The sequence below is a fragment of the Onychomys torridus genome, chromosome 6, assembly GCF_903995425.1.
Source record: "Onychomys torridus chromosome 6, mOncTor1.1, whole genome shotgun sequence".
Taxonomy (NCBI): Eukaryota; Metazoa; Chordata; class Mammalia; order Rodentia; family Cricetidae; genus Onychomys; species Onychomys torridus.
Window position 1 is genome coordinate 98,453,925 of NC_050448.1, and position 27,989 is coordinate 98,481,913.

Sequence of the window (27,989 nt, forward strand, 5' to 3'; positions counted from 1 at the left end):
GAATACAAATGACTTACGTTTTTTTAAATAAGAATTTAATTGTTCAATTCAAATTAAATGCCATGAAATGAAATGTACTTAACTGCGATTAAATGATTATAGTAATGGAGAACTTAAATAGCTTTGCCAGTGTGTAGGATAGCAGCAGCTTTTATTTGCAGAGATTTCTGTGGCATGCCCAGCCTCCTTGTCACAGGTCATCTGATTCTGGCACAGTGGTGTCTTCTGTAGGCTCAGTAGTTATTACTACAGGAATATTATCTGAGATCCATCCCTTTGGAGTCCTGTTAAAGGACCGTCTGCCTGAAAGAGGATTGGCAAAGGCCATGAACCTGGGATCTGTTAGCAGTAGTAGTTCAAAATCTGGAACTTTGAATTTAACCATTTTTGATGCTTTCTCAAAACCACCAAATGGAGTGGCAACTCTGTGGGAATCAAAAGAAAAGCAAATAATAATTAATATTCAATTTTGTTATAAAATACAAACAATCTCATAATTTTATGGACCTGTAATTATGGTCTTCAACTGATATTTTTCAGTTTGGGGCCTTGGGATCAAGAGATTTCATTGAAGATCCATGTGTTGATAGTAAACAGATCAGTAACAAATTATCATGGAGCCCCTTTGGAAGTACTCTTAGTTTTGGATAAATCTGCTCCCTGAATTCTTGCCTCTGCTTTTGCTGTCTGTTGTATTTGATGCCTGTGGCATTTCAGTTCTGTCTTCTCTCCAACTACCCCAGCCCACACTTCCTTCATAAGATTCCTGTGGTCGGGATTGTCTCTATTAACCGAGTGGCACTGGGGGTATGGTAATCTGTATTGTTCGTGTATGTTTTAGAGATCATCATTTGTTTAGGGTGGATTCCAAACTCTTTGAAGGTAAGAGATATGTCTTGTGTATGTTTTAATCTACACCTTAAAATCTTTAAAATTTGCAAAAAGAGGCCATGAATTTGAAGGAGAGCAGGGAGGGGTATATGGGAGAGTTTGGGGGGAGGAAAGGGAAGGGAGAAATGTTGTAATTAAAACATAATCCCAAAATAAACAAAATTTCAAAATTCCCCCACTTAATTCTAAATAAAAATCTAACCTCTACCATTGCATGCAGGATCTCACATAAATTTCTGCCTTGTTTTATGTTCGGCATTTGCTCAGGAATTTCCAGGCACAGTTCTGAACGAACAGTGCAGATAATACAGCTTCAGAACCCACAGGGTGAAGGAGACATAACATACAAACAAACACGAGAAAACATCGACAGGGGTGAGCTATCAGCAAATTTAAGTAGGATGATGCTGCAAATAACTGAGTGTTTAGTTTCTTTAGACTGAATCATCCACACATAGTTCTCTGGGGGTGGGGTGACATTTAAACTACCTCTGAAAAGGAGAGGTTAGCCATTAGAATTTGGCTAACGCACAACAGCATGTCCATTACAGAGAACAGTCAAAGGCAAAGTTTTGGAAAGTTCAGGAAAAGGAAGAAGACCTATCCGTCTAGATTTGCAGAGGGAGGCAAGAGAGGCACACAGGCTGATGTGTGGGATTTTGTTTAAGGAGGAATTATGTCTAAGGAAGAGATGGCTCAGTGGTTAAGAGTGCTTACTCTTCCTTCAGACCAGAGTTTGGTTCCCAGCACCTGTAGTACACAACCACTTGTAACACCAGCTCCAAGAGATAGGATACCCTCTCCTGGCTTCTGTGCACACACACACACACACACACACACACACACACACACACACACACACACCTGAATCTTTTTTAAAAGCAGATTTCCTGTGAGTATGAAGGGAAACTGTTGTGGGGGAGCAATATGACCTAGTTAAACTTTGTAATGAGAATTCTAATTGCTATGTGAATAGATTATCAGAGGTCAAGAGTGGCAACCTGTGAGAAGTTATGGTTTGTATTCCAGGTGTTATCTGTGAAGATGGGAGACCAAGTGGTTCCCAAGTCTGGAGACAGATTGTCAGCATTTTCTCATACATCAGATGAAAATATAGGAGGAATGGGAACATCATGGACAACTCACAGGTTCAGAGTTTTAGCAACTAGCAGGTGCAAGGTTGAGAGTTTTTGACTAGTGTGCAGGTGGGAACGTGACTTGAGAGGACAGTCACACTGTGTTGGCCCTGTTCACTTTCATGTACACTTTGTTTTTGCCAAGTAGGAAGCTGATTTTCCTTCCTGCTTATGCTAACCATCATGTTGCCTCTACTGACCTCCTTTTTTCTTTGTTTGAAATTCTCTTGTTCTAATACATTCTAAACACTCCTTAAACTTCAATTCATAACTTCTTGAAGATTCCCTTGCCTTGAAACCATGTTTTCACAGACTCTGCCTTCTACCTTTCATATTTTTTTTGGTATTGGTTTATCTGTTATTTATTACCTTACTGAACTCCAGAAGGGCTGGAATTCTCTCTGCTGTGTGTTGTAACTTATTACAATATGCTTGCATAGTGCATTCTACTAGAAGATTCCACACAGACGTCCAGACAATAGGAGTGGGCAAAACTTATGTTTTCCAGTGTAATGGGGAACACTTTAGAAAGACATGGATAGGATCTAATTTTCTTTACATGTCTATAACTCTGCTCTCTTTCTTGAATACCTTAAGTAAGTCTATTTGCCTTCTTTTAAAGAAATAATAGAGCATTAGTATGTACAATGGGCACTACCAACTTTTGAATCATCAGTTTTGAGTTGTTTGATTGTTCTAGTCTGCTGGAAGGAAAGTTCTCTTCAGTGCCCTTCCCATCTTCTCAGTCCATGCACTGTGGTGCCCACGAAGCTTCTCCATCGTGAGCTGATGTTGGACATCCGTCACTCTTCTAACTTCACAGGATCTCTTTTTCCACCAAGTCGGCCATTTAGATTTGCATTCATTTAGTTAGAAAAACCGTGTAAAGGGCACTCAGCTGCAGAAAGTGTGCAACCAACAGCATTTCAAGCTTCAGTCACGACAGCTTTAACTAATTTGGTGGTTACTGTTAATACAGCCTCAGGAGTTGAAAGAGTTTAATGGGCTCAAAATATCTTTAATGGTATGAGAAGATTTTTATTTTGTTTATGTTTTTTGGAGGGGGGATTGGGTTTGAATCCAAGGTCACACACAAATGCTTCACAAAAATACATACAGCCACTCAGACATATGCCAGACTCAGAAATATTTTGTTGCTTTTAACTTTCCGTATAATTTGTCATAGTCTTTTAAAAATGATTACATGAAGTAGAGAAAATAATTCTAAAACTATTTTAAAACTGTGTTAGTTCAGAAACACTTGAAATTTTATAGACTGACTTGAAAATTTTGTCAACTTTGAAAACAAAATCTTGTTTTAAAACATTCACTGGACACTGTGTTCACCATGGGTTTTTTTTTTTACTCTGTAGTATTTGTTGTTTTGTAATTATATAATAACAATAAGTTCCTAAAATTGAGCCTGTATCAATTAAGTTGAACCCTAATTTATTAATTTTTATTCACATATGTGACACGGATTTCTCCTTATGTGTTGGATTCAAAGGTTTCTGTTTATTTTGTTGTACTCAGGGTCAAACTCAGGACGTTGTGCAATCTGGCAAGCACCTTACCCCTGAACTACGTTCCCATCACTGGCTTCTTGTTTGCCAAGTATTTAATATATGTATATTCCTAGAAATAGCCTCATTGTTCCACTTTGTTAGTACTCTGCTATATTTTTTCTAGAAAGACCACATGCCTCCATTACCACATTTTATCCTAACCCATCTAAGAATACTAAATAGCAATTCTGAAAACCCATTGTTTCTCAGCATGTGCTAGAAGAATGTGAGGAGAAACCAAAGGCATGCTGTCAAAGACATTGGAATCCTTTAGAAGTTAGTCAGCTCGTTTTCCTGGGATAAAGGCATACTATACTGAATTGTGTTGGGAAAGTCTTCCGGAATGGATAGGAAGCAGACAATACGACAAATAAAACAAGCGAGCGTTGATAGTGAGGATAATCAAGCTTCCAGCAGAATAAAAGAGTGCACTGAGATCACAATCAGAGCCAACGATTGACAGATTATAACTTTCCTGAAAGAAGGGAGAAGATGCTATAAGCCAAAAAGAATCATTGAAAAGGCTTATGGATGAGTCAGCTTGCCTAGGGGAGGAGCAGGGAGGGGGTTGTGACCCACATGTTGAGAACCGATATTCTAAGATAAATTGGCTAACATTCAAGGATTCCCAAACATTATATAAGACCAATTCATTATTCAACATAGATGTTTAATGAATGCCTACTAGGTTCCAGGTGCCATTATAAATGCTAAAGTCATGGTTAAAATAGGACATAGTGGTACAACTTTTCACTGGTGTCTGTGTTATAGAGAGGGACATTCATGGAAAGAGAATGGATTGACTCTATAGGAGGTAATGAGAAGTGCCATGGTACTTATAGCATTGTGGATTTAAGTCCAAGAGGAAGAACACCATTTAAATTCACTAATCAGGAAGTCTTGGTAAGATAACACAGAGTCCTCTGTACCAATTTATTATTTTAGATTGGAGATAGAGCTGAGTAGCAGAGTCCATGCCTAGCATTTGGCAATGGCCTGGGGTCAGTTTCCCAGAGTAAGAACACAGAGAGGAAAAAGAAGGGGAGAGGGAGAGGGGGAAAAACAGGAGGAGGGAGGGAGGGAGGGAGGGAGGGAGAGAGAGAGAGAGAGAGAGAGAGAGAGAGAGAGAGAGAGAGAGAGAATTTCAAGATAAGAACAATAGAGCCACTGAATCAAACATGGCTGTTTTACACAGGTCCCTGTGTCCCTGCACAGAACACTCTTTACTGGGTTTTAGGAATGGTTACACACATTACATAAGAGGCTGCAGTTGAACATTTCTGAAGTAAGCAGAATTTGGTCAAGTGATTTTATAGTTATTCCAGAAATAAAATGTACTTGTTTTAAAATGCATTTTCTGAATTAAATCTCAAAGGGAGAGCTCTCCACCTCTCAACCCACTGCTTAGGTTTGGCATTCAGTGTACTGCCTTCCTTGTTTTGAGCCAATGCAGGTTATTTTTTTCCAAAGAAACTATGACTAGTTTTCTTGCCTTGTAAAGGACAATATTCCCTCTGTTCCATCATCCATCTCTTAGCTCCCACTGCAGGTCCAGTGGAGGTTGCTGTTAGGAAAACAGTTTTCTTTTCTTTTCTTTGGCACCTCTGAGACAACATCCTGTTGATTTGGGCTCCGTTACCCTTTCCACAGACATGAAGGAGAATCCAGCATCCAGAGTGGGAGACTGTCTGTAAGGTGTTTCAGGTCCATGGAAATACTTGCAAGCTTCATTCCAAATTAGTGGATCACAAATTTCCGGTGGAAAGTCTCCAAGTCTTCGTTTAAAATGGAATTGTATCTCTGTAACTTCCATAATACTAACTCTTCAGAAATAGATCTGAGTTAAAAAGGTTTTCATATTATGTCATCTATGTAGTGAATAGCAAGCCTGTATCGGTCAGATTCACAGATTGATGCTTTCTTATTCACTCTGATGTCCATTTGTAAAATTAAACAGCACTGGATGTGTAATATATTCATGATAATTGTTAATTTTTTTCTGCAAGGTAAAACGTTTGCATAGAAATTTAAAAAAGTAATTATTCTACCAAATAGCAAATAAGTGTGCCATATTTAAAGGCTCTTTAATCATAAAATATATTCTAAGGATGAGAAAATTAAGTTGAATGTTGCACCTAAGCTCATACTGCAATTTGAAGCAAAGCCAGGATTTCCTCTCTCTCAGCTTATTTCTCTTGTGCTCCATGGGCTTGAATGTAGCATGAAGTTTGAATACATACAAAAGGAATATAAGAACAAAAAGTTGTATTCAGATCCTGGTCATTTTGAGATTGTAATTATCTTTGGGAGTCAGTTCTCTTTGGATCATTATCACCACTGAGTGTTATCAGCCTTCACCTTACCCTTTGTTAATATCCAATGATTATGCCTAACAACATGGGGGCACTAAACTGTAGTGGTTTACTTCTTGCAAGGACTTTTATCCTTGCAAGGATATGTGGAACATCTCTCTCTCTCTCTCTCTCTCTCTCTCTCTCTCTCTCTCTCTCTCTCTCTCTCTCTCTCTCTCTCTGTCTCTCTCTCTCTCCCTCTCTCTCTCTCTGTGTGTGTGTGTGTCTTTACCATTTGTTTTACAAAAATGAAAACATTACATCAGAATAAAGTCTCAGTGTAGTAACACATTGGATAATTTAGTAAATATAGGGAGAGAAACAATACTACTGCATTTTACTTTTGAAACATATGCATAATAGTTGAAGAACTAAATTCTTGGTCAAATTATATTCTTAAAATCATTAGAAGTTTGAGAAAATAAAATTGTGTTGACATACAATGTGGAAAAACCCCATTTTATACCTGCACATATGTCCCCTGCTTCCCTTGCTCTGTGAATTCATTTTTCTTTCCCCTGTGTTCAGCGGGAACATTGTCCCATGACATACATATCTCTAGCCATCTTGGAATTGCCACACATATTAGGAGCTACTGTAGAGCATTATATGCACCCTTGCTCAGTCACAAACCCCACTGCCCCTAGAAGCAGTCAATATTTTGAATTTTATAGTAATATGAACAACAAATAAATTTTAAACTGGAGGACATTATACTCAGCCAATCTAAAAAGACAAATATATATGATGTCACTTATAAGAAATAGAGTAGGAAAAATCGTAAGGACAGAAAGTAGAATGGCGGCTGTCAGAGACTAGGAATGTGCATAAAAATCATTGTCTAACAGATGAGGGAGTTGGGGTCTTACAAGAAAATGTGTCTTGGGGACAGTGGTAATAGTTACATATATTATAAGTGTAGTTATTGTATGATTAAAAGTGAGGGATTGGGAAGATGGCCCAGCAGTTAAGAGCATGCCCTGCTCTTGCAGGTTTCTAGATTCCCAGCACACAACCATCTGAAACTCCAGTTCCAGGAGGCCTTTCCTGACCTCCGTGGGCACCATGAACACATGTGGTCTTTTCAAAAGTGGTTAAAGTTGTCCAATTTATACTATGTGGTTTATCATAATAAAAGGTTGACAGAAACTTAACAATCATAAAGATGATCTGAGTCTAAAGTTGTATCATCCAGAAGGACTGGCTTTTGTCTCTGCAGCTACGTGACTGAGAGGAGGTAGTATTTGTCCATCTTGACACTGCTGATTGAAGCCACATGGAGTGTACTGAAGGATGGTCTACAGCTTGCCTTTACTCCAAATGGGTGTGTTAATGATTTCTACCTGAAAGCCTGGAGTAGATAGCAGGGCTTCTCTGGGAAAGATCCTAATCTCTTCCTGCTCATCACATACTCCAAACTGCTCAGTTTTGCTTACCCTCTCGGCCTTTTATGTTTTACCCGTGAACACCTCCCCCAGAAAAGTGACATCAAATATTACGTTTAGTATCTAAATTTTCGTTTTTTTCCCCTTGAGATTTTGGTCTTCAAGATTATTGACTGTCTTCATAGCTTTTAAATCATTTAAAAAAAAATGGTTGTGCCTAAAAGGCAGCTCATGGGGTGAAGGCCCTTGAAATTCTGCCTGATGACCTGAGTTCAATCCCTGGGTCTTACTTGGTAGAAACCAAGAACAGACCCCTGCAGGCTCTCATCTGGCCTCTGCATGTGCACTATGGCACATGCGTGGCCCTGTCACCACTCAAACAAAATGGAGCAATATAAATAAATAAATAATAAATAGCAAAATTTAAAATTTTCATTATTTTAATGAAATTCTTCATATAGACTCCAGTGAATTAACCAATTAAAACTGTTAGAGCATTAGTGCAAAAAATGAGTGTCCACTCAGACTTAGACACCTGTGTTTGTATTTAGATGATTTTCTTAAGATCAAAGCTGGTTTTCTACAGAGGATTCAATTCCCCGTAAGGCAGTGAGGTTGTCTGGGTTTCACACATCCACCTAGTCACGCTAGATAACTGAGTTACCTGTTAAAGCTCCTGTAATCAGGCAGTTCTGCCTTTCCTTCCGGCTTGAAAAGTTTCGGGTACAAAGCCTCCAGGAGCTCGGGGTCACTGCCAATGGCCTGCTCCCAGGGTGACTGGTAGTACTTGGGAACAGCTGTTGTGTTAAATCTTTCAGGAGGAATTTCCTTCAGTGGTCCAGAATATCCTTTGGAAACACAGCAAAAGTGAATAAACAGAGTGCCCTTCATTTACTAAATGCCACCTAACATCTTCCCGCATTTAGTGTTTCTTGCTGGGGTAAATTCAGGACAAACCCTTTCTATAAGTCACCAGAAAGCAGCAAACTGAAGTGAAGATGTTTAAAAACTCTTTTAAATGTAAGGACCTTAGAAAAGAAGACACTTATTATCATCTTCTTCATCATCATCATCATCATCATCATCATCAATTAACACTATTTCAGTGATTTGATTTTTCAAATCATGTTATTTTCCCTTGACTATAATTTAAATTTATTTAAGCAAAACTATTATTTTTAAATGTACTCTTTTGGTATTTTACATTAGACTCCAAAAAAAATTCATTTTAAAAGAAGAGCTGAGTACCCATTGTAGCCTTATTGTTATGAAGTTGTTCACACACAGACTAATTTTAGCTAGGCTGTGATGGGCCACACCTTTAATCCCACACTCAGGGAGCAGAGGCAGGTGGATCTCTGAGTTCGAGGCCAGCCTGGTCTACCGAGTAGGTCCAGGACAGCCAGGGTTATTACACAGAGAAATCTTGTCTCAAAACAAACAAACAAAAAACCCCAAAAACAAACAAGAAAAGAGAAAAAGAGAAAAAGAAAGAAAAATATTTAAGTATTAGCAATATTGCAAAAATGAGTGTACAAGCTACTAATAACTACTGACAAGAAGAATTAGCCTCTCCCAAAAATGAGCCCCCTATGTGTTTATCCAATACAAAGTAGTCATCCCTGAAACCATATATACACAAACAACAAAAATAGACTCAACAGATTGTATTTATGTATATGTATGTAATGATAACATACATATATGCACATATATAAATAATATATGTAATAATAATAATAATAAAGAGGCAATCAATTTGAGAGTGGAGAGAGATTGGAGGAAGGGGACATGGAGGGGATTGGAATGAGGAAAGGAAAGGAGGAAGTGATAATTATATTTTAATTGAAAATGTAAAATTAAATGAATAAATTTTAAAAATTAACCAAGTATTCATCATATCTAAAAGACTATGCTCATCACACTTAGTTCTCACCCCAACTTGTTTTCCTTATTTTAAAGATTTAAAAAAGTCAAACCAAAATAAATTAATTTTTTTGGCAGTGCAATGGTAAAATGAAAAGGAGCAGGTGGACAGATCATGGCATTGAACTTGGCCACTGTGAGCTGGAAGCTTGCTTTCTGCTGTAGCTTCTGTTTGGAACGACTGAAGAACTTTGTTACCATATTAACCTCAGAATACTGTGCAGTTGAATTGTGCTTCCTTGTTCTTCTGCAATGTTACTTTTGTATGTATATGGTTTTTCTCAATGTGATCAGTCAGAATGCTTCTAAATCATCTAAATTCAGCAGTGGCTGATATTCAACTTACTTTTCTTTAAAGATTAAATGTTAGTGAGTTGTCTCACCTATATTCAAAAATCATTTATTACCACTCTTTAAGGGAAACTTTTGAAATGCTTTTCCTAAATTGTTTATTCATTTTCTAGAACCCAAGAGATATTATTCATTTCACAGTTTAGTTCCATAAATTAAAAAAATTACTTTGCATATTACTCTTAAGGCAATATTTGAGTTTTTTTAAAAAAAAAACTTGCTATAGTTTACTTTGAAAAGTTACTAATTAATTAATATAATTTTTCCTAAAGTTATCTCTCAGCATGTAATAACATTTCTAAATGATACATATATAGGATTTATTTCAAAAACAAGCTAAAGACTATGTTCTTTTTTTGTTTGTGTGTTTTGTTGTTATTGTTGATATTGTTTGTTTCTTTTGAGACAGAGTTCAAGTAGCCCAGACTGGCCTGAATGTCATAAACCTCCTGCCTTAGCTCCAGAGTGCTAGGATTAAAGGAATGAGCCACCTACACCTAATGAAATCCGTGCTTTACAGACTGCATATAAATCCTTTCAGAGAACATAAACCAGTGAAAAACCTGACTACTGAAAGCTGTCTTCTGACCTTCACATGCCCTCTGCAGAGTCTCTCTCTCTCTCTCTCTCTCTCTCTCTCTCTCTCTCTCTCTCTCTCTCACACACACACACACACACACACACACACACACACACACACACACACACACACACACACACACACACACACACACTCATACATACACAAACCCCAAATAAATAAAAATTTAAAAAAGGAATACCATGGACTGTCTGAAAGAATATATAACTATTATAAATATTTTACGTGATTCTTTCAAACTTAAATTTTACTCTTGTCTTAAACTTATGAACAAAATACATTTAATGGAAAAGTTACATCATTTAAATGCCACTTAATGAAATGTCAATGCGTAGTATTTTTAAATATGTAGAAATTTTACTGTTCCATTTGAGGGTGCTGAGTTACCTGGTGCGATGTTCTCTGGATTTGGAGGGCTTCGTGGATCTGGGGTGTTGGGAGGAGTCGAGGGGGCTTGCTGCGAACCACTTTCCAGGTTGCTTCCATCAATTTTCCCATTCTGCATAGCAATATTATGCTGTATTTGTTTAAAAGTAAAATTAAACTATTAGGCACAGTAATAGCATATATAAGCCTCCATTTGTATATCAAGAAATTAAACATGATGCCACCATATTGTTCCTCAGGAGTGCAGTAATTTACATTGTAATAAAGTTGAGCAGTTCAATGAAAACTTTCATGTATGTCAGGCTATAATTCACTGGACAAAAATGAAAACCAAAATGTGTTGAGCATTACTGTGTGCATGACCTTGTAGGCTTCCCCTCAATTTATTTGATTTCTGTTCATAACATCTCTATGAGAAAGGTGTTCAATTTTAGAACCTTTACCAAGCTAATAAAAGACAGCATATGGCCTAACATTTGACCTAGAGATTCTTTTATAAAATAATGTCTTTATTAATTATTTGAGAATTCTATACAATGTATTTTGCTCATATTCATCTCCCTTCCCAAATTCCTCCAAGATCCTCCTCTATTTACCTGAACTTCATGTCTCTCCTTCCCCATCAAGTCCAGGATGTATTGGCCAACTACTCCTGAGTATGGGGCTTGACCAGGTCCACCAGGTGTCACACTCTTAAAGAACACTGACTTTTCCTCTCTCAGCATCAATTAAATAGCAAGAGCTCCTCTGCTAGGGTTGGAACCTCATGCCCATCTCCCCAATTGGGGGCTGGGGTTCTGTCTTGCTTGAGCTTGCTGTCACACGGTCACAGATGCTTTGGTTTATAGGTGCTTCTGTCCCCCAGTGTCTGGCAAATGCCATCCACTATCCCTGGCTGTTACAATCTTCCCACCCTCTTGTCCACAGATTCCTGAGAAGAGAGTTGTGATACAGATGTACCATTTAGGACTGAGCACTCTGAAGTCTGTTATTCTCTGCATGTTGACCAATTGGAGTCTCTATGTTAATTGCTATCTACTTCAAGAAGATGCTTCTCTGATCTGTGCACTGATCTGTGGCTGTAGCAATACATCATTAGGAATCGTTTTAAAGCTGTGTCTTTTAGCAGAATATACTAGTAGATTTTCCCCTAGGACCTGTGACCTTTGTAGCTACAAGTTCTTGGCTCTATTGACAGTGCCATACTTAAGTCCAATGAAAAAGTAGCTGATTACTCCTGTAAAATTTGTGCCCCCATTGCACCAGTGGGCGTGTCTTACTAGACCAGTCATTAATGCAATTTGCAAGGTTCACAGCTGGCCGTGATTGGCTTGCTTTTCTCTCATAGCAGGTGTAGCACCATTCTGCTCTATGAAAGCAGCCAGTAGGGATGAAGCTTCTTCCAGTTGACTACCAGCTACATTTCCTCATGTTCAATATAACTCAAGTATGGAGTGTCTTCAGCAATAAGATCTCACTGTCAAGCATGGAATAGCAAAGTATTGTATATTTGTATTTCCCCAATTTCTAACAATGTTGAACACTTTTAAAGATACTTCTTAGCATTTTTTATTTGTTCTTTAGAGAACTCTCCGTTCAGATCCATAGGCATTTAAAACCGGGCCATTTGATTCCTTGGCTCTGTTGTGAATTCTTTTTATATTCTTGGCAAAGATTTTCTTCCACTCTGTGGGTTTCCTCCCCATTCAATTGATCAATGTCTCCCAATTGATGAATGGATGTTGAAAACATGGCACATATAGACAATGGAATATTATTTAGTTGTAAAGAAAAATGAAATCATAAAATTTACAAGTAACAAAATACCATACTAAGTGAGGTAACCCTTAGTTTGTCCAGAAAGACAAACACCCTGTTGGTGTCCCTTATTGGTGGATCCTAGATGTGAATTTTTGGATGTGAGTGTATAACCTGGAGTAACCTCAGAAACCAGGAGGGGAGTAGGGGTGGTGTTCTAGAAGAGAACACAAGTGCTATGAAGGGGTACATGGGAAGAAGAGGGCAGGAACTTTAGCTGGGGAGAAGGCATTGTAATAGAGAGGAAGAAGGAGAGAAGAGGAACAGATAACACCAAGAATGTTTGGAAAGCCATAGGGAATAATATTATTTTATATTTACCTAAAAATTATGCCACCTCGGATGACAACACTTCTCCCCCAGATCACGAGTTCTTTATCAAAGCCTCCAGTGCCAGGCATGTGAAATGTCATTTCGAGTTGTCTGTCAGGAGAGTCCAAGAGTACCCCCAAACAATACAGGCCATTGATGTAACCCTTGGTTATCTCTCTGAAATTCAAGGGAAGGAACTAGCAGTGGTGAAAACACCACATACTTCAGACACAAGACGTGGAGGTTAAGAGCTGGATCTGACCTGGAAGTCTCCTCCCTGAGGACTAGCTCTGAAAGTTCCAGAAGGTGCTTCAGCCACAAACAGAGCTCTAGGTTCCTATGCCGCCATCTTCATGTGTACAACTGTATGCTTTGAATTTAATTGAATGCTTTTTTTTTTTTTAACAAAGCCTTATATCATGAAAGTATTCTATGAGTATTTGTTGAAATTTTAGTGACTAGATAATCAAATCGAGCTGGTTTCTTTTTGTCATAGCCTTCTTAAACATTGTCTTTCTTTTCCACTTTAGTCTGCATGTGTATATCTTCCTTGCTTTTTTTCTTTCAAAAATTACATGCATGTGTGTCTGTGCATGGGTAGTGTATGTGAATGTAGTTGCCTCAGAGGTCATGGGTTTTGAATCTTCTGGAGCTGGAGTTACGGGCAGTTGTGAGCTATGGGAACTAAATGTAGGTCCTCTGCAAGAGCAGCAAGTGCTCTTGACTACTGAATCCACCCACCTTCCTCATTCTTTATCATACAGATGTTACCTTCTGCTTACTTCCCATCATGCATTTCTCCTTTAGTCAGTTGGAACACTAATGCTTCTAGTATGACATAACTTCAACCTTTAGACATTCTTCCTTATTTCATGTTGAATATCATTCAAACTCATGTCCAGCCACTAAGATCTTGGATTTACCTTTTACATGTACCAGCACATTCCAAGATATAATCTCCCATATTCCCTGCTTTTTCCCGCTCATCAATTTACTATTGCTGCATCGTCTGCTTGGAATGACCTCCCTCTGCTCATTGTCAACCAGATCCTAATTCTCTGTGTCTATCTCCAATCTCCCTCTTCTTTCTAATGCAGCCAACCAGAAATGCTACCACATCTGTTCATCTCAACACTTCAACTACATCTGTACATTCTTTTATGACCTCCCTTACTTGTTCCGGTCAAACAGATATTTGTTACCACATTCAAGACACTGGGAGTTCCCCACTAGTTTATAGACTTTTTAAATCTAGTTAGGCAACATTATCCTTTTTCTATTGTTATACCTATGATGTTTTTATCTAGGCATGGTGGCACATGCCTTTAATCTCAGCACACACGAAGCAGATGAAGGTGGATCTCTGTGACTTTGAAGCCGGTATGCACCGTAAGTTCCAGGCCAGCCAGGACTACACAATGAAACACTGTCTCAAAAAAGTTTTAAAGGTTATTTTTAATAATTACTAAATATAAATATATATGTATGTGTGTGTGTGTGTGTGTGTGTGTGTGTGTGTGTATATATATATATATATATATATATATATATATGTTGATGTCTTATAGTTTGAATTTAACATCTACCTAAAGTGTTTTACTTAATTTACTATATTAGTAGTTTACCAACTTCAATTGTAAATTAAAAGACCATTGGGATGTATGTGGTAAGGTACAAAGCATAATGGATAAAAAAATCACCTTTTGTTAAGTTTCTAAAAGGTGTCTATGAAATGAATTTCTCCTATGGGGACAGGTATTCCTACCCACATTCATTTTAGGGCTCATGATTCCAGCCTGCTGGAAGCTTCTCCTGAGGCTTACAATGAACAGGAACATCACCTCTAGTTAGTCATTAGCAGGTAGGGCCCAAGACTTCTATTATCATAAGTTAGTGTACAAACAAAGCCTTATGACGCTCAGCTGATGACTGATTGTGATTGTGACATAAGCCTTAAATTAGTATGTCCATCATCTGTACTTCCTGTCAGAAAAGTTGAAAAGACAAACGAAAAATGTGATTTTTAGTTTAGTGACTTTAACCCTAAAGAAAACAAAACCAGAATAGAGCCTTGTAGGCTAAAGATATACAAGTTAAAAACAAATATGCAATACACGTTACATGATTTCTGCAGAAATAACATGAAAAATAGGGTTTGTTGCAAGCTTTACATCAAATATAAAGAAATTGTTTTTAAAGAAGTAATAATAAAGTTGTATTAAGTCTCTCAATATAGCTTAGTTATTCTTAGTTAAGAATTGTTTTTTATCAGAAGTTTTTATTTTGATATATTAGTGAATATATTTTGGAGAAAAATGGAATGCGGCAGTCTAAAATGACAAACTGAACTATTTGTGAGGGATTAAAGTGTCTCAGTACATATGCAAATGTGTACTTTTTAAAATTGTATATTTTATTTTTTGATATTATAATGTAATTACATCATTTCCCCTTCCCTTTCCTCCCTCCAAATTCATATATCCTTCCTGGTTCTCTTTCAAATTCATGGCTCCTTTTTTCATTAATTGTTGTTACATATATCATATATGTATACATTTATATGTATATATATTCCTAAATACATAAATACAACCTGCTCAGTCTATATAATGTTACTTGTATATGTTTTCAGGGCTGACCATTTGATATCAGGTAGCCAATTGACATGCTCTTCCCTGGCAGAATTGCCTTTTATAGTACACTTTCCTTTGGAGATTTTAGAGATTGCAAAGTGTTCAATATCCATTTTCAGAGACTTATAGAAGAGGATTATAATCATTAATACCTCTTACAGTTTTATTTCATCTTGAATACTGTGTATTTCACCAATTCCTTTATTTCTTTTCTTTTCTTTCTTCCTTTTGGTGTTTTTTCTAAGAAATAAATGATTTTATTAACCAGGACTCTAAAATTGGTTCAAATAGCAAGCAATGATTGTTTGAAGAATTCATCCATTTGTTGTTGTTATTGTTTATTTTACACAAAATATGTGAAACTTGAATTTGCCAGTGCCCCTTAGGAGTAGATTAAGCTCAAAACTGCATTTATATTTTTATTTTAGTGGTGCACACCTATAATCCCATTACTCAGGGATGGAGGCAAGAGAATCAGGAGTTCAAGGCCAGCCTTGAGTGCATAGTGGCTGAAGACCAGTCTGGGATACATGAGATTATCTCAAAACAAAAACAACAAACAAAAAATGAAGAAAATAAATAATGATACTTAATAGTAGAGATGATGGCATTGGTTATTGGGGATTTGATTCCTGATATATCTATATGAGATACTAAACATTATAATAAAATAGGAACTATATAGATAAGTAATTATTTTTAGGGTATCTCTAGCTCAATGGATAGGGAAAAGTAAAAGCACAATCCAGAAAATATAACCAATACTTAGACTAATGGCTCATGATGCATTAAAAGGGAACTCTGGCCTGGGAACCAGGCGCTGAGGGCTTGGTCTCGACTCTTCTGTCAACAATATGATTTACAGGTTTCTTTGCCTTTCTTACTCTCTTTTCTTATCTGTAACATATAGGGACTCAAATCCTCTCTAAGATGCCATCTGACTGTACAAGCTCTTTGTGACGGGATTTTAACTCTGAAATATACCTGAGGAGTATGAGGAAGGTGGTGTACACGATGCCACACTTACTCTGTAAGGGAATGATGACATCATCGCTACAGTTTGGAACATTGCTAACATGACAGGAATTTTTAAAAGAATGCATATTCCTGTCAATTAATTTATACCTTTAGCAACTATTTAAGGAGTGCTTATTGTGTTTTAGATACTGTTGGAATTTCAAAAGTTAATAAATGCATCCTTTGTGTAGAGATGATAAAAGCATGCAATATTAAAAGATAGAGTAATTACTACCTTTACAATTATTATTGGTATTTACTGCTCTGAGTTATTTATCCTCATTAAATTGCTTTAGTATGGCTGCTTAGGATTCTATTAATCATTTAGTGCCCAATTTTCTTGGAATAGTAAAAAATTCTCAAGTCATATCTTCATACATTTATTATAACTGAAAACAGATATGTAAAATTTTTGTCAACAACTTGGGATAGCCATGATGAGATAATATGTTATGTTCATAAGGACAGTGTTAATCCCATATATCAATGATTGTCAACATAGAGGTTGCAGCCCTTTTCGGGGGGGGGGGGGGTGTCAGATCATTGGAAAACACAGATATTTGCACCACAGTTCATAACAGTAGAAAAATTGCAGCTACGAGGTGGTAATGAAAGTAACTTATGGTTGGGGGTCACCACAACATGAGGACCTGTGCTAAAGGGTCACAGCACCAGGAAGGTTGAGAAGCACTGCTGTCTACCTTCTTCGGAGTGATATTTACACTGTTCGTGTTTGCCTCGTAAATGGGAGTCAGGAAAACAGACATTCATTTCCTGAGATGTCTGAACTTGCAGGTGATTCTGCAAGGCTTTCCTTAATCCACCTAGTTCACATTACTTCATAAAAGGTCTTTGTTGTTATTCTGTGATGAATGCAGTTACACAATAAGCCATCAGATAAGTGCAAATTATGTTCAGCTCATACTGTATTAGCCACAGATACTTTCTGAGAAGAGGGTAGCGTGTATAATAATAGGCTAAAATAACATATATTTACCCATGATTTCAAGCAAAAAACTATCCTTCACAAATGTAAATACTGTAGTTTTTATATGTTTATATGATTTTATATGTCTAACTGAATTCACAATTAAAACTAGAATTAAGCTATGGTTATTGATTGATTGTTTGTAGCTCTGGGGATTGAACATGGGGCCTTGAACAAGCCTGGCAAGGATTCAACCACTGCATTAAATCCTCAGCTCTCAAAATCTTAATTTAAGCCTAGCATGGTGGCACAGACCTTTAATTCCAGTCCTTGGGTAGAAGAGGTAGGCAGATCTTTGTGAGTTCAAGTTCAGCTTGGTATACACAGAACGTTTCAGGCCAGCCAGGGCTGTATAGTGAGACTCTATTTTAATTTTTCTTTCATCCAACTGTTAGTAAGTATAATAAGGAAATAAGCAATAAAAAATAAAGTCATACCTTAACTGGTTATTTGTCTTTTATGAACTAACTTCTCTACAATTTCTCTCAAAGACTGTTTAAATGAATATGATTCTAACACATGTAAAATCTAATTTTTGATCATTTGAGATAAGGTCTCACTATGTAGGCTTGGCTGGCTTGGAGCTCACTATATAGCCCAGGCTGGCCTTGGACTTGTGAGTGATCCTTCTACTTTGCCTTCAGTATGCTGGGATTACAGGTGTGCGACACCACACCCAGCTGTAAAATATAATTAAGATTTTAAGGTTTTGATGTTTATTGGCCGAAAGCATTAGGTCCACGCTGGCTTTGTCGTGACCATGTAGAATAAATACTTTGAGACGAGACTGATAGAATTTGCTGTTTTCAAGCATTTGCAGGGCCAGGATGTACTCAGCGAAAACAACACTTATCCTTGCTTTGTGGTCCTCTGTGTGCTTTGGGAGTGTTTCCACCACAAACATTTAACTGTTGGTAGGTGATAAGACTTGGAAACAGCTGGTACCACTTCTCTCCACTCACTCTCCATCCTCCTAGCACACCAGGCCAGTTCCTCAGGTCCCAATCTACAGCTCACAATGTCCCTAGTGAACAAATAAGCATTCTCATATCATACAGACTGCTTGCTTTATTTAACCATCCGAGCTATTCATCATCCTGAATAAAAGGGTCTCATAGAACCAACCGAAAGAAGGTATGTAGAGCAACTAGTTTGGGAGCCTGGTTACACACAGCCCCTTAGGCAAGGCATACTGTTAATTCAAGATACTCACGCTCCAGTTGTACCTACATTTATCTGTGCTTTCGATTCATACTGGAAATTTTCAAAGGTATATTTGTCAGATCTTCTTTGACGCATCTTAAAGAGTCTGGCACCACGATTACTGAAATGGGACAGTTCTTCTATCATGATGTCTCTGGGGATACTGACTTTTTTGCCCAGGTTCATGCCATCTACATCTGTAAAACGATATTTACATTCATGAAAATCCAAAAGGAAGCATTTCAGAACACATTGCAAAGTTCTACACTTTGTTTCCTGCCCTGCATTATAGTAAGTGATTGAGATGTGGCTTCATAGCCTGGCCTTGGGGTACATCCTGGACTCACTGCTCTGGCACTGCAGGATCACAGATATTGCTTATTTTGTCTAAACCTCCATGTCCCCATCTCTAATGTTCAGTTAATCATAGTGAGAATAATAATTATTGCAAAGCATTGGTATTAAATGTAATTAAATTATATTTAATTAAGTAAAATATTTCCTATAAACTAGCATGTTATCAGGCACAAAGAAAGAGAGAATAAAAGTTAGCTGTCATACTCTTAGCACAATTTAGGCTTTCCATTTAGCGACTTTGTAAACAGAACTGCTTCATGTTTCTAGTAATAAGCCTTGCTTTTCTCCCCACATTCCCGTTCATCAGCTTGAGTTCTGCCAAGCACAGAAGTGCACACGTGCTCCCTCCAACCCCTCCATCTAGTCTGTACCTGGCCCCAGGCAACCAGCATAACGGGAGGGGGCAGGTAAGAAAAATGGAGTGGACATCTTTCCCAACCAGCTCACATGTCACTTCTGTGAATCTCTGCACCAAAACCTGTGTATAATTACTAATGCTTCTGTTGTATCCAAGGCACTGGATCACAACTCTTTTATGGTTTGAATTTTCCTTTGGTTTTAATTTTTTATGCACCTTATATTGCAAATATAGGAGACATTTTGTAATGAGTATTATTTTTAGCTGAGAGTGTGGGTGCATGCCTGCAATCCCAGAGGCCAGAAGTGAATGGAGGACAATTGTGAGTTCATGATCACCTTGAGTTACACAGCGAGTTCGATGTCAGCCTGGGTTACATACCGATGTTCTGTCTCAAAACAAACAAATGAACAAAAAATCAAGACAGAAGATAGTTATTTTCTATCCCTAATACTAAAGAGCTTTCTCACAAGTCAAGAAAGATGAAATTCTTCTACTTTCTTCTTTTGTTTTGATTTTATTTTGAGACAGATTTGCAGCCCAGGCTAGCCTCCAACTCATGACGGTCCTGTGCCAGCCTTCTCCAGCTCTGAGCTTGTAGGTGTATTTAACCATGCCCAGCACCTCCAAGTGCTTTGAGAATTAGGAATATATTTCTGCATAATTTGCCACTGAGAAGTTTTGTTATGTACATAGGGAGAGAAACTGGACAATTAGGCAAATAACTTTATTTTGGCTGATGAGACAGAAGCTGTAGCTGATGTGACAAATTAACTACAATAATTAAGCTATGAGGAGTGTGTCCTGGAACACAACAGTCCTCAGTATGATGACTGGCAAAATGAGACAGAGCCAAGGGAGCTGATGCAGGAATTATGTCCTGGGTTGTGTAGAAGTCTCTGGACGAGGTCTCAGAGGCCATCTCTGATCTTTTCAGTTATGTAAACCACTAAATTCCCTTTAGTGTTTACCTAGCTGCTTTCTGTTATAGTCAATTAAACATGTGCTAATTCGTAAAGCTGTTTTCTCCACACATTCTTGCTAATATAAGAACAAAGTTTGTGTTAAACCTAGAATCACAGTCAAGGACGAGAGAAGCTGACCTAGAAGACCCATAATGAGGTCCTTGATAAGTAAGACATAGGGGAGATACTAGGAAAAAGCAAGTTTTTGCCCCTAGCTGTGGGCTCATTGGGTTCACAAGAAGTAGTTACTCTGTTTTAGCAACTCACTACAAGCTAACATAAGGAATAAATGTGCATGCACAGTTACCAGAATTTACCAGCCCTCACTGGCAGAGCATACAAAGAAATTATCAGCAGACACAATCCAGTGTTGCCTTTAAATTTATACCACAAGAACACAGACACAATAAACAAAAGAGAAAATACTTTACCCACTCTCAAGTGATCTGCATTGTCTCAATCCTAATTCTCTCCTTCCCGCTCCACAGCGGCTTTGACTGACTGAACATCTGCTGGGTGTTTAAGCTCAGAAGCATTGCACATAAGACAAAGTGTGTGCTGGAGCTCACACCAGTTCATAGACCAGACTAATCCATTTTCAGAAATTCTACAAGCCAGCAGTCACACAGTGGACACACCATTGTTCAAATGAAGTGATTAGTCAGGTGCAGTGATACATGCCTGTAATCCCAGCACTCTGGGAGTGTAAGCCAAGGATCAGGGATTCAAGATCAACTTAAGTTCAAGACCAGTTTAAACTACCTAAAACCTTGTGCATGCACACATGCTCATGTGCTCGAACACACACACACACACACACACACACACACACACACACACACACAAGGTATACAGGGTTATGGATGTAGCTCAGTGGCAGAACCCTTCCCTAACCTATGTGAGGCCCTGTTTCATTCCCAGCAATGAATAAAAAGAGTTTCTGGCTGTGCATAGTGGCAGGTCCCTGTTATCCTATGTTCAGCAGACAGAGGCAGGAGGATCTAAAATAGAAGGCCAGCCTAAGTTGCAACAGTGAGACCATGGCGGGGAAAAGTTCCATAAGTGTAATACTTGGACATGTCACAGTAAAACAGCAATAACTATTCAAAAAGTATCACTTTATAAGTTGCTGGATACTTTTGCTCTTATCTATATGGTCTTGAGGTTATTCCTGTGTATTGTAGCTACATGAGGAAATCTGAAAATACTATAATGCTTGCTATGACATTGCTTTGTGAGTTCCTATGTGTCATCGTACTGTCGCACATTTCTTCCCACACTTCATTCGGTGCCTCTGTGATGGAAGCCTAAAGTTGGTCATAGTGAGAGTATTTCCGACAGAAAACACGGGAAACGACCAAAGCATCACATCCCTCAGTGTCAGGAATACATTAGACAACATCCTTTGTATAAACAAACAACAAAAGACAAGCTGAAGTCTCACAGTTCCTTCTCCTCCCTTTTAAAGTTCCTTATGATGTCACAGAAGCAAAGGTTTCAGAATCATCTATGAGCTGAGGTCTGAGTTCACATGTCCCAGCACAAGGTTTTCATAGTGTTTTTGTTTTGTTTTGGTTTGGTTTGGTTTTTTGAGACAGGGTTTCTCTGTAGCTTTGGAGTCTGTCCTGGACTAGCTCTGTAGACCAGGCTGGCCTCGAACTCACAGAGATCCTCCTGCCTCTGCCTCCCAAGTGCTGGGATTACAGGCGTGCGCCACCACCGCCCGGCTTCATGGTGTTTTTGATCTCAGTGCCCGAGAAATGATACATACGCATCCTCATCCTCATGACTTAGGAGCTTGTCTTTGAGGCATTAGATCATCCATTGAAAATAAAATCACTAGGCATACTTTCCTACCACTGTCATGTGTAGTGATATAGAACTGTAGTCAGGTCCAAGAACCTAACCCACATACAAACAACCGTAGTAAGACTGAAGATCTTTGAAAACTTCTTCCTCATGATTGTCAGGCAAATGCAACCTTAAGAGAATGTATAAACCACGGGAGGAAAGAAGCGGAAGCTTATTTTACTTAGGGGGTCTTATTGATACACAGAGACTCTTTTCTTCACTTAGAAAGGACTCCCTCTACAGGTAACAGTTCATAAACTCTATCTTCTTATACACTGTAAGCCATATATCAGATAAAATAAACTATTGTAGTCCAGCCTGTGATCTTGAATAATGCTTGAAAATTTTCCAATTAATAAAATTTTACTGATAATTTTTCCTAAATGAAGATGAATTTGAAATCTATATGAGACTCTTTGTGTTCCTATTTCAGAATCTCTGTATCACTTTGAGGGTATTTTGTTGTTGTTGTTGTTTGGGTTTCTTATTTGTTTGCTTTTGAGACAGGGTCTTACTATATAGATCCAGCTAGCCTAGAACTTACTAGGTAGACCAGGGTGCCCTTGAACTCACAGATTCACCTGCCTCCTCTTCCCTAGTTTAATACTGCTTATAAAGCTTTCCATGAATGTGTGATTAGCTGTGAAGACCTGCAAATATTTAGGCAATTATATTCCCAGTGTTCTGAGTTACACAGCAAATCATTCATTGCTTCCTGTAGACTGCAGGAGAAGACAGAGCCTATCACAGAGAAAGGCATTGTAGAATCCAGGCTTGTGATCAGTGTGTGAAATAGGATTCAGCTTTCTGAAGGACCTTGGTAAGGTCAGGTGCTCTATTTTTTTCTTGAGATTATGATAGTGCTAATGTGAAAAGTTAAAGAATATCACAAACCCATACACTGAATGGTTCCCCCCCACCCCAATTTTGAACTACATTAGGCCTTTCTGGTGTTATCATTTTGATATTGAAATTTTGATTGACAGGGAAATTAAAAATCAATCCTCACATAATCCTTCATCTGAAATTCTAGACCTTGTGCTGTATAATTTTTCAAAGTCCTTGCAATTTCTGTCAATACTATTATTCTTTCTGAGAAACAGACATGGCCATTCCTGCCTTTGGGCAGCTCAATGGATGGAGACGTCGAATTTCTGAATTAGATGCACAGGTGAAGTCATATCCACACAGCTCTCCATTCAGAATTGGGGCTTTCTGATTTCAGACCACAAAGTTCAACTCTTTCCCTGAAATTGCAAAAAGTAACCAGTCTGCTTCTCTTCAGTGTGCCTGGGAAAGCTGTTCACCAGTGACAAAGTAACCAGTCTGCTTCTCTTCAGTGTGCCTGGGAAAGCTGTTCACCAGTGACAAAGAGAAAGCCAATCATTCCCCAAAGCACAGGACAACAAAGTCCTCCCACAGTGCAGGAGGAAAAGCTGGGGTGGGGTGGGGTGGGGGGGTGGTCAAGCAAGCTACCACAGCACTGTGGTCCCCTTTCCTGTTGTGAGGCTCTTACTCTGAGCTGCTAGTAACACCTGTGTTTACAGTTTAAGCGACATCACATTCCCAGCTCATCTTGTGGTTGTTTTAACTGCAGTTCCTTTCCCAACCTTACCCTAGAGTGCTTGTCCATAATCCTTCTGATGGCCCCATCTCTTCCTCTGTCGCTTGTTCCTATCCCTCTTGGTTTAGTATTCAGATTTGAAATGAGTTATGTGCTGTGGATATCGCTCTGTATGCTGTGAATGTGTTGCTTGAGCACGGGAAAAACCTTCAGCTACAGTTATGGAGTGAGCAAGGGTTACAGTTCATGCAGGAAACCTGTACGGATTCACGGGCAATTAATTGCACAGGGCTTGTGGGTAGGGAGGGAACTGTTAGGGACTGTCTTGTCTTGTCCTCACAACTAATCCATGTGTAGATGCAGACAAAAGATCTCTTCAGCCTTGCACTGTAGCACTTTTTTAGATGCTTGCTGCCATGGCTGCCATGCTGTGTGAAGCACTGGGGTTGGTGTTACAACAGTAACACAAGACCACTACCCCCCCTCCTCCTGCGTCCTCTCCTGCCATAGTGCTTTACCATGGTGAGGCCAATCTGGGTAGAGCGCCTGGGTAATAGGAAATACTTTTTTCTTTAACATTTCTCTCTCTCTCTCTCTCTTTCTCTCTCTCTCTCTCTCTCTCTCTCCCTCCCCCTCTCTCCCTCACTTTGTGTGTGTCTTTCTCTGCCTCTCTCTCCCTCCCCCTCTCTCCCTCACTTTGTGTGTGTCTTTCTCTGCCTCTCTCTCTCTCTCTGTCTCTCTCTCTGTCTGTCTCTGTCTCTCTCTGTCTCTGTCTCTGTCTCTCTCTCCCTCCCTCCTTCCCCCTCTCTCCCTCACTTTGTGTGTGTCTTTCTCTGCCTCCCTCTTTCTCTGTCTCTGTCTCTTTGTCTCTTTGTCTCTTTGTCTCTCTGCCTCTCTGTCTCTCTCTCTCTGTCTCTCTCTCTGTCTCTCTGTCTCTCTCTGTCTCTCTGTCTCTCTCTGTCTCTCTGTCTCTCTCTCTCTGTCTCTCTCTCTCTCTCTCTGTCTCTCTCTCTCTCTGTGTGTGTGTGTGTGTGTGTGTGTGTGTGTGTGTGTGTGTGTGTACTTCTATGAGTTTGTTATTGCCTTCCACCATGTAGACTCCAGAGATTGAATTCAGGTTCCAAGCTTGACCCCAAGAACCCTGCCTGCTGAGCGGTCTGGCAGGCCCTTGATACTTTTTATCAGCTTTTTGTTGGACATGTGATGTATTCACTCCTGGTACATTGTGTGACACCAAATTACAATGGGTCCACAAGGAGCAAGAACATGGGTGCAGCAAATGAAAACCAGGGATTTAAAAAAAACCATTCTATCCAGTTAACTCTGTAGTCTGTATGGGTAGAATTTTTTTAATTCTTTCAGGCAGGTTGTCCTTTTAATAGCCAGAGTGATCTAATGTGAAACTTTCCCTCTTACATTTCCCTACTCATCTTAAAGGGTCCCCAGCTGTGGTCTCAGCCCTACAGGGACTGCAGCTGGCTGAACCTTGTTCGTTACTACTGTTTTTTGGAGTATGATAATAATAACACATGAGTTATACCACTTAATGTTGTTCTTATGTACAGGGAGACTACTTAGTCTTAGACTACTGAGTCTTAAAATTAAGATTAGAACCCTAGCATATATCATCTTAAACTATCCAGACGTTTTACAGCTGCAATATGTTTTAAAATATAAAGACTCATCCCTACCATAAATGTTTTTCTGGAGTCCACATCTCATTTCTACATCCTTAGAAAAGGTGACATTCCCCAGCTGCAGTGTCCTCCACTCCCTGCAGCATACGAACAGTTAAGTTCCATGCAAGACTCCATCAGAAAGAAAAGAAAGAAATCAAGTATTTGTCCTGCTTCATAATATAGTTGTTTTATCTTGGATGAGTCTGATTATCCAACTTATCTAGAATATTGACCATCATAAAGTCAGAGCCTAGGGCTCCTCCCACCTGGGTTGGAGCTCATTCAGTGTTGGAGGGAAGGCCTTCACATGGCCAAGACTTCCTGGTGGGGAGGTTGTAGTGTTCCCCATTGATGTATAAGTGATTTCCTTTATATTTTCTAAAAATAAAGATTTCAATGGTTATATTTATAAAAATTATAAAGATATAATTTTACTCTCATATATAGGTATGCAAATCTTAGATATAGGTAAACAAATATAGAGTAGAATCTGACATATGACTTATAATGAGATTATATGAAATGGATTTACTTATGATTATGATATAATTAGATAGTGTCAGTTGTGTTCAAGGTAGTATGGCCTAAGACAATTATGATGATGATGTAATGGAAAGTAATTTATCCAAAGCCTAGTTTCACATCAATTTAGTCTCAAATTTAAGTTATCTGATTTTTACCAAATTGACTAGGAAAGCCACACAAACTATTTCAAGTAAATTACCCAGAGCAGGTTACCCAAAGATACATGCAAATTTAAAAGAAGCATGGGGTTCAAAACTTTGGATTGATACAGTCTGATAGCGAGGCCAGAATTATTCTCATTTTATTCTAAATGAATTTGGTATGAAACTAAAGCCTGAGAAGCAAGCAGAAGCCGGCACAATGATTTGATAGCAAAGATTAAAGGCGAGCTGTACCCTTTCAACATGACTGTGGTATGTGGCCGGTATGTAAAACACTTTGATTGGTAGTTCGGCTTGCTTGACGGAAAGGATGATGTGAAATACTACACTCATCCTGGTTTCCAGATGCCTCACCAGATTTCATGCTTCTAGATGTGAATATTTTCATGGTGCAATGCTCCATTTGTTGTCAGCTGAACGAAAATAAAGGGGCACCCTGCAAATACCACAAACATGTCTGCAATGGTTCAGATCAGCCCTAAAAGGACCTGTATATTAAACTCAAAATTTAACCTATGCTAATTTTTATTCATGAACAAAATGAATTTGCTTTTTAACAAGTAAATTTTTTTGGCATAAATATCTTACATCTATCATATATTAAAAATTAAGTTGCTTTGACATTAGAAAGACCCCAGTTTTTCAGAAAGCATAAGTAAAAGTAGATTTCACATGCAATATATGTTAGTAAATCAGTTATTAAATGTGAATACTGGTGTCAGGTTTAAACAATGAATACAAACTCCTATGCAACCAGTTGTTTTGCTTTGTTTTGAAAAATTTAAAAGGCTGATAGAACATATTTTGAATTTTATGATGCACTACAGAAGAAATCAACATAGAACAAAAAATATAGGGTCGTATGAAAGTTATCTGTAAACAAAACTCAGAAGCATCATGCTCACTGATACTGTGAGCGGCAAGCCGAGAGAATGCACATCAGCTGTCAGCCTGCCTCATTCCTCCTGCAGCAGTTGCTGATCTGAAAATAGCTTTCAAATCAGAAAGGATGACTGCAGAAGGATTCATTACCATAGGCTTTTCTATAGTACCCGAGAGCTTCACGTCTGTTATGGTGGATAGGAAGTATTTAAGGAAGTGAACTATAGGACATTAACATCAGAAAGGATCTACATTCATGCCATGCTATGTTACGACCATGAAGGGTGTTTAGTGATACCGTTTCCATGGATCTCCTTTGTGATGGCTGATGCTTGCTGTTTCTTTTGCTTCACCATGGCACTATGTGATAGCATGGTATTTTTATCCCCTGTTGAAAAGAAAGGGACACTATTGAGGCAGTGTGAGGAATTCCTTATGATCATCCTTTCTGCAAGAGAACATTTTTCTTATTAAGAACTTATTATTGCTTTTTACTGAAAGACCAACAGATACTGCTTGTCTGTCTATAGTGCACATTTTTCAACAGCAGCCCAGGTCTCCATGAACAGAGGACGACACAGTCTCAGACCCAATCTTTCTGTATGTTGACCATTATGCATTGAGAAACAATTCAAGTGCCAGCTTCCTTGCTCTTTCCTACAGTTTTTTTTTTTTTTTTTTCATCTGCCAATGCTTCTTTCCTGGCTGCCAGCACACCAGCATCAGAGGACATCACTTCCAGCAAACTCTAAGAGTGAGGAAGAGGCCAGACTCAGCCAGACCTCTTTGGTGGTAACATTTCAAGCCGGCATCCACAGCCTCCCTTTAAAGCAAAGAATGGTAATTTATGAGTCACAACTCTGAACCTCTAGGGACAACTGACTAATAAGACATTTTAGGAAACAATAGACTCACCTTGCTGTTAGACTGCACTTTTCAGCAGGGGTGAATCCCAATTGTAGAGGAAAAGGCTGAAGGTGGGATATGATGGCACTTGGGCCTGATGGGTTTTATCCTTGAACCTGGAACGGCATGGTCCCTAGCTCTGACTTAAACAGGGGACTGAGCCTTTCTGAAGAGACT

The 27,989-nt window shown here is 38.6% G+C and overlaps 1 protein-coding gene across 1 annotated transcript; it reads right to left on the reverse strand.

Annotated features, from left to right (window-relative positions):
• Window positions 1-19: 19 nt before the first annotated feature.
• Window positions 20-27,989, reverse strand: Myoz2 (myozenin 2). Its single transcript, XM_036191580.1, has 6 exons — window positions 27,822-27,989; window positions 27,205-27,294; window positions 18,592-18,761; window positions 10,594-10,723; window positions 7,993-8,176; window positions 20-425 (listed from the first exon to the last, which is right to left on the reverse strand). Exons 2-6 carry the CDS (start codon window positions 27,278-27,280, stop codon window positions 191-193), a joined length of 795 nt encoding a protein of 264 aa, XP_036047473.1. The 5' UTR covers window positions 27,281-27,294; window positions 27,822-27,989; the 3' UTR covers window positions 20-190.

Bases quoted from the DNA above. Each gene is read 5' to 3' on its own strand.
- Myoz2 (XM_036191580.1), bottom strand. From the start codon at position 27,280: ATGCTATCACATAGTGCCATGGTGAAGCAAAAGAAACAGCAAGCATCA. The intron at 18,762-27,204 runs GTATCACTAAAC...ATCGTTTTACAG, and splicing joins AAAGGAGATCCATGGAAACG to ATGTAGATGGCATGAACCTG. The intron at 10,724-18,591 runs GTAGGTACAACT...AAACAAATACAG, and splicing joins AATCGAAAGCACAGATAAAT to CATAATATTGCTATGCAGAA.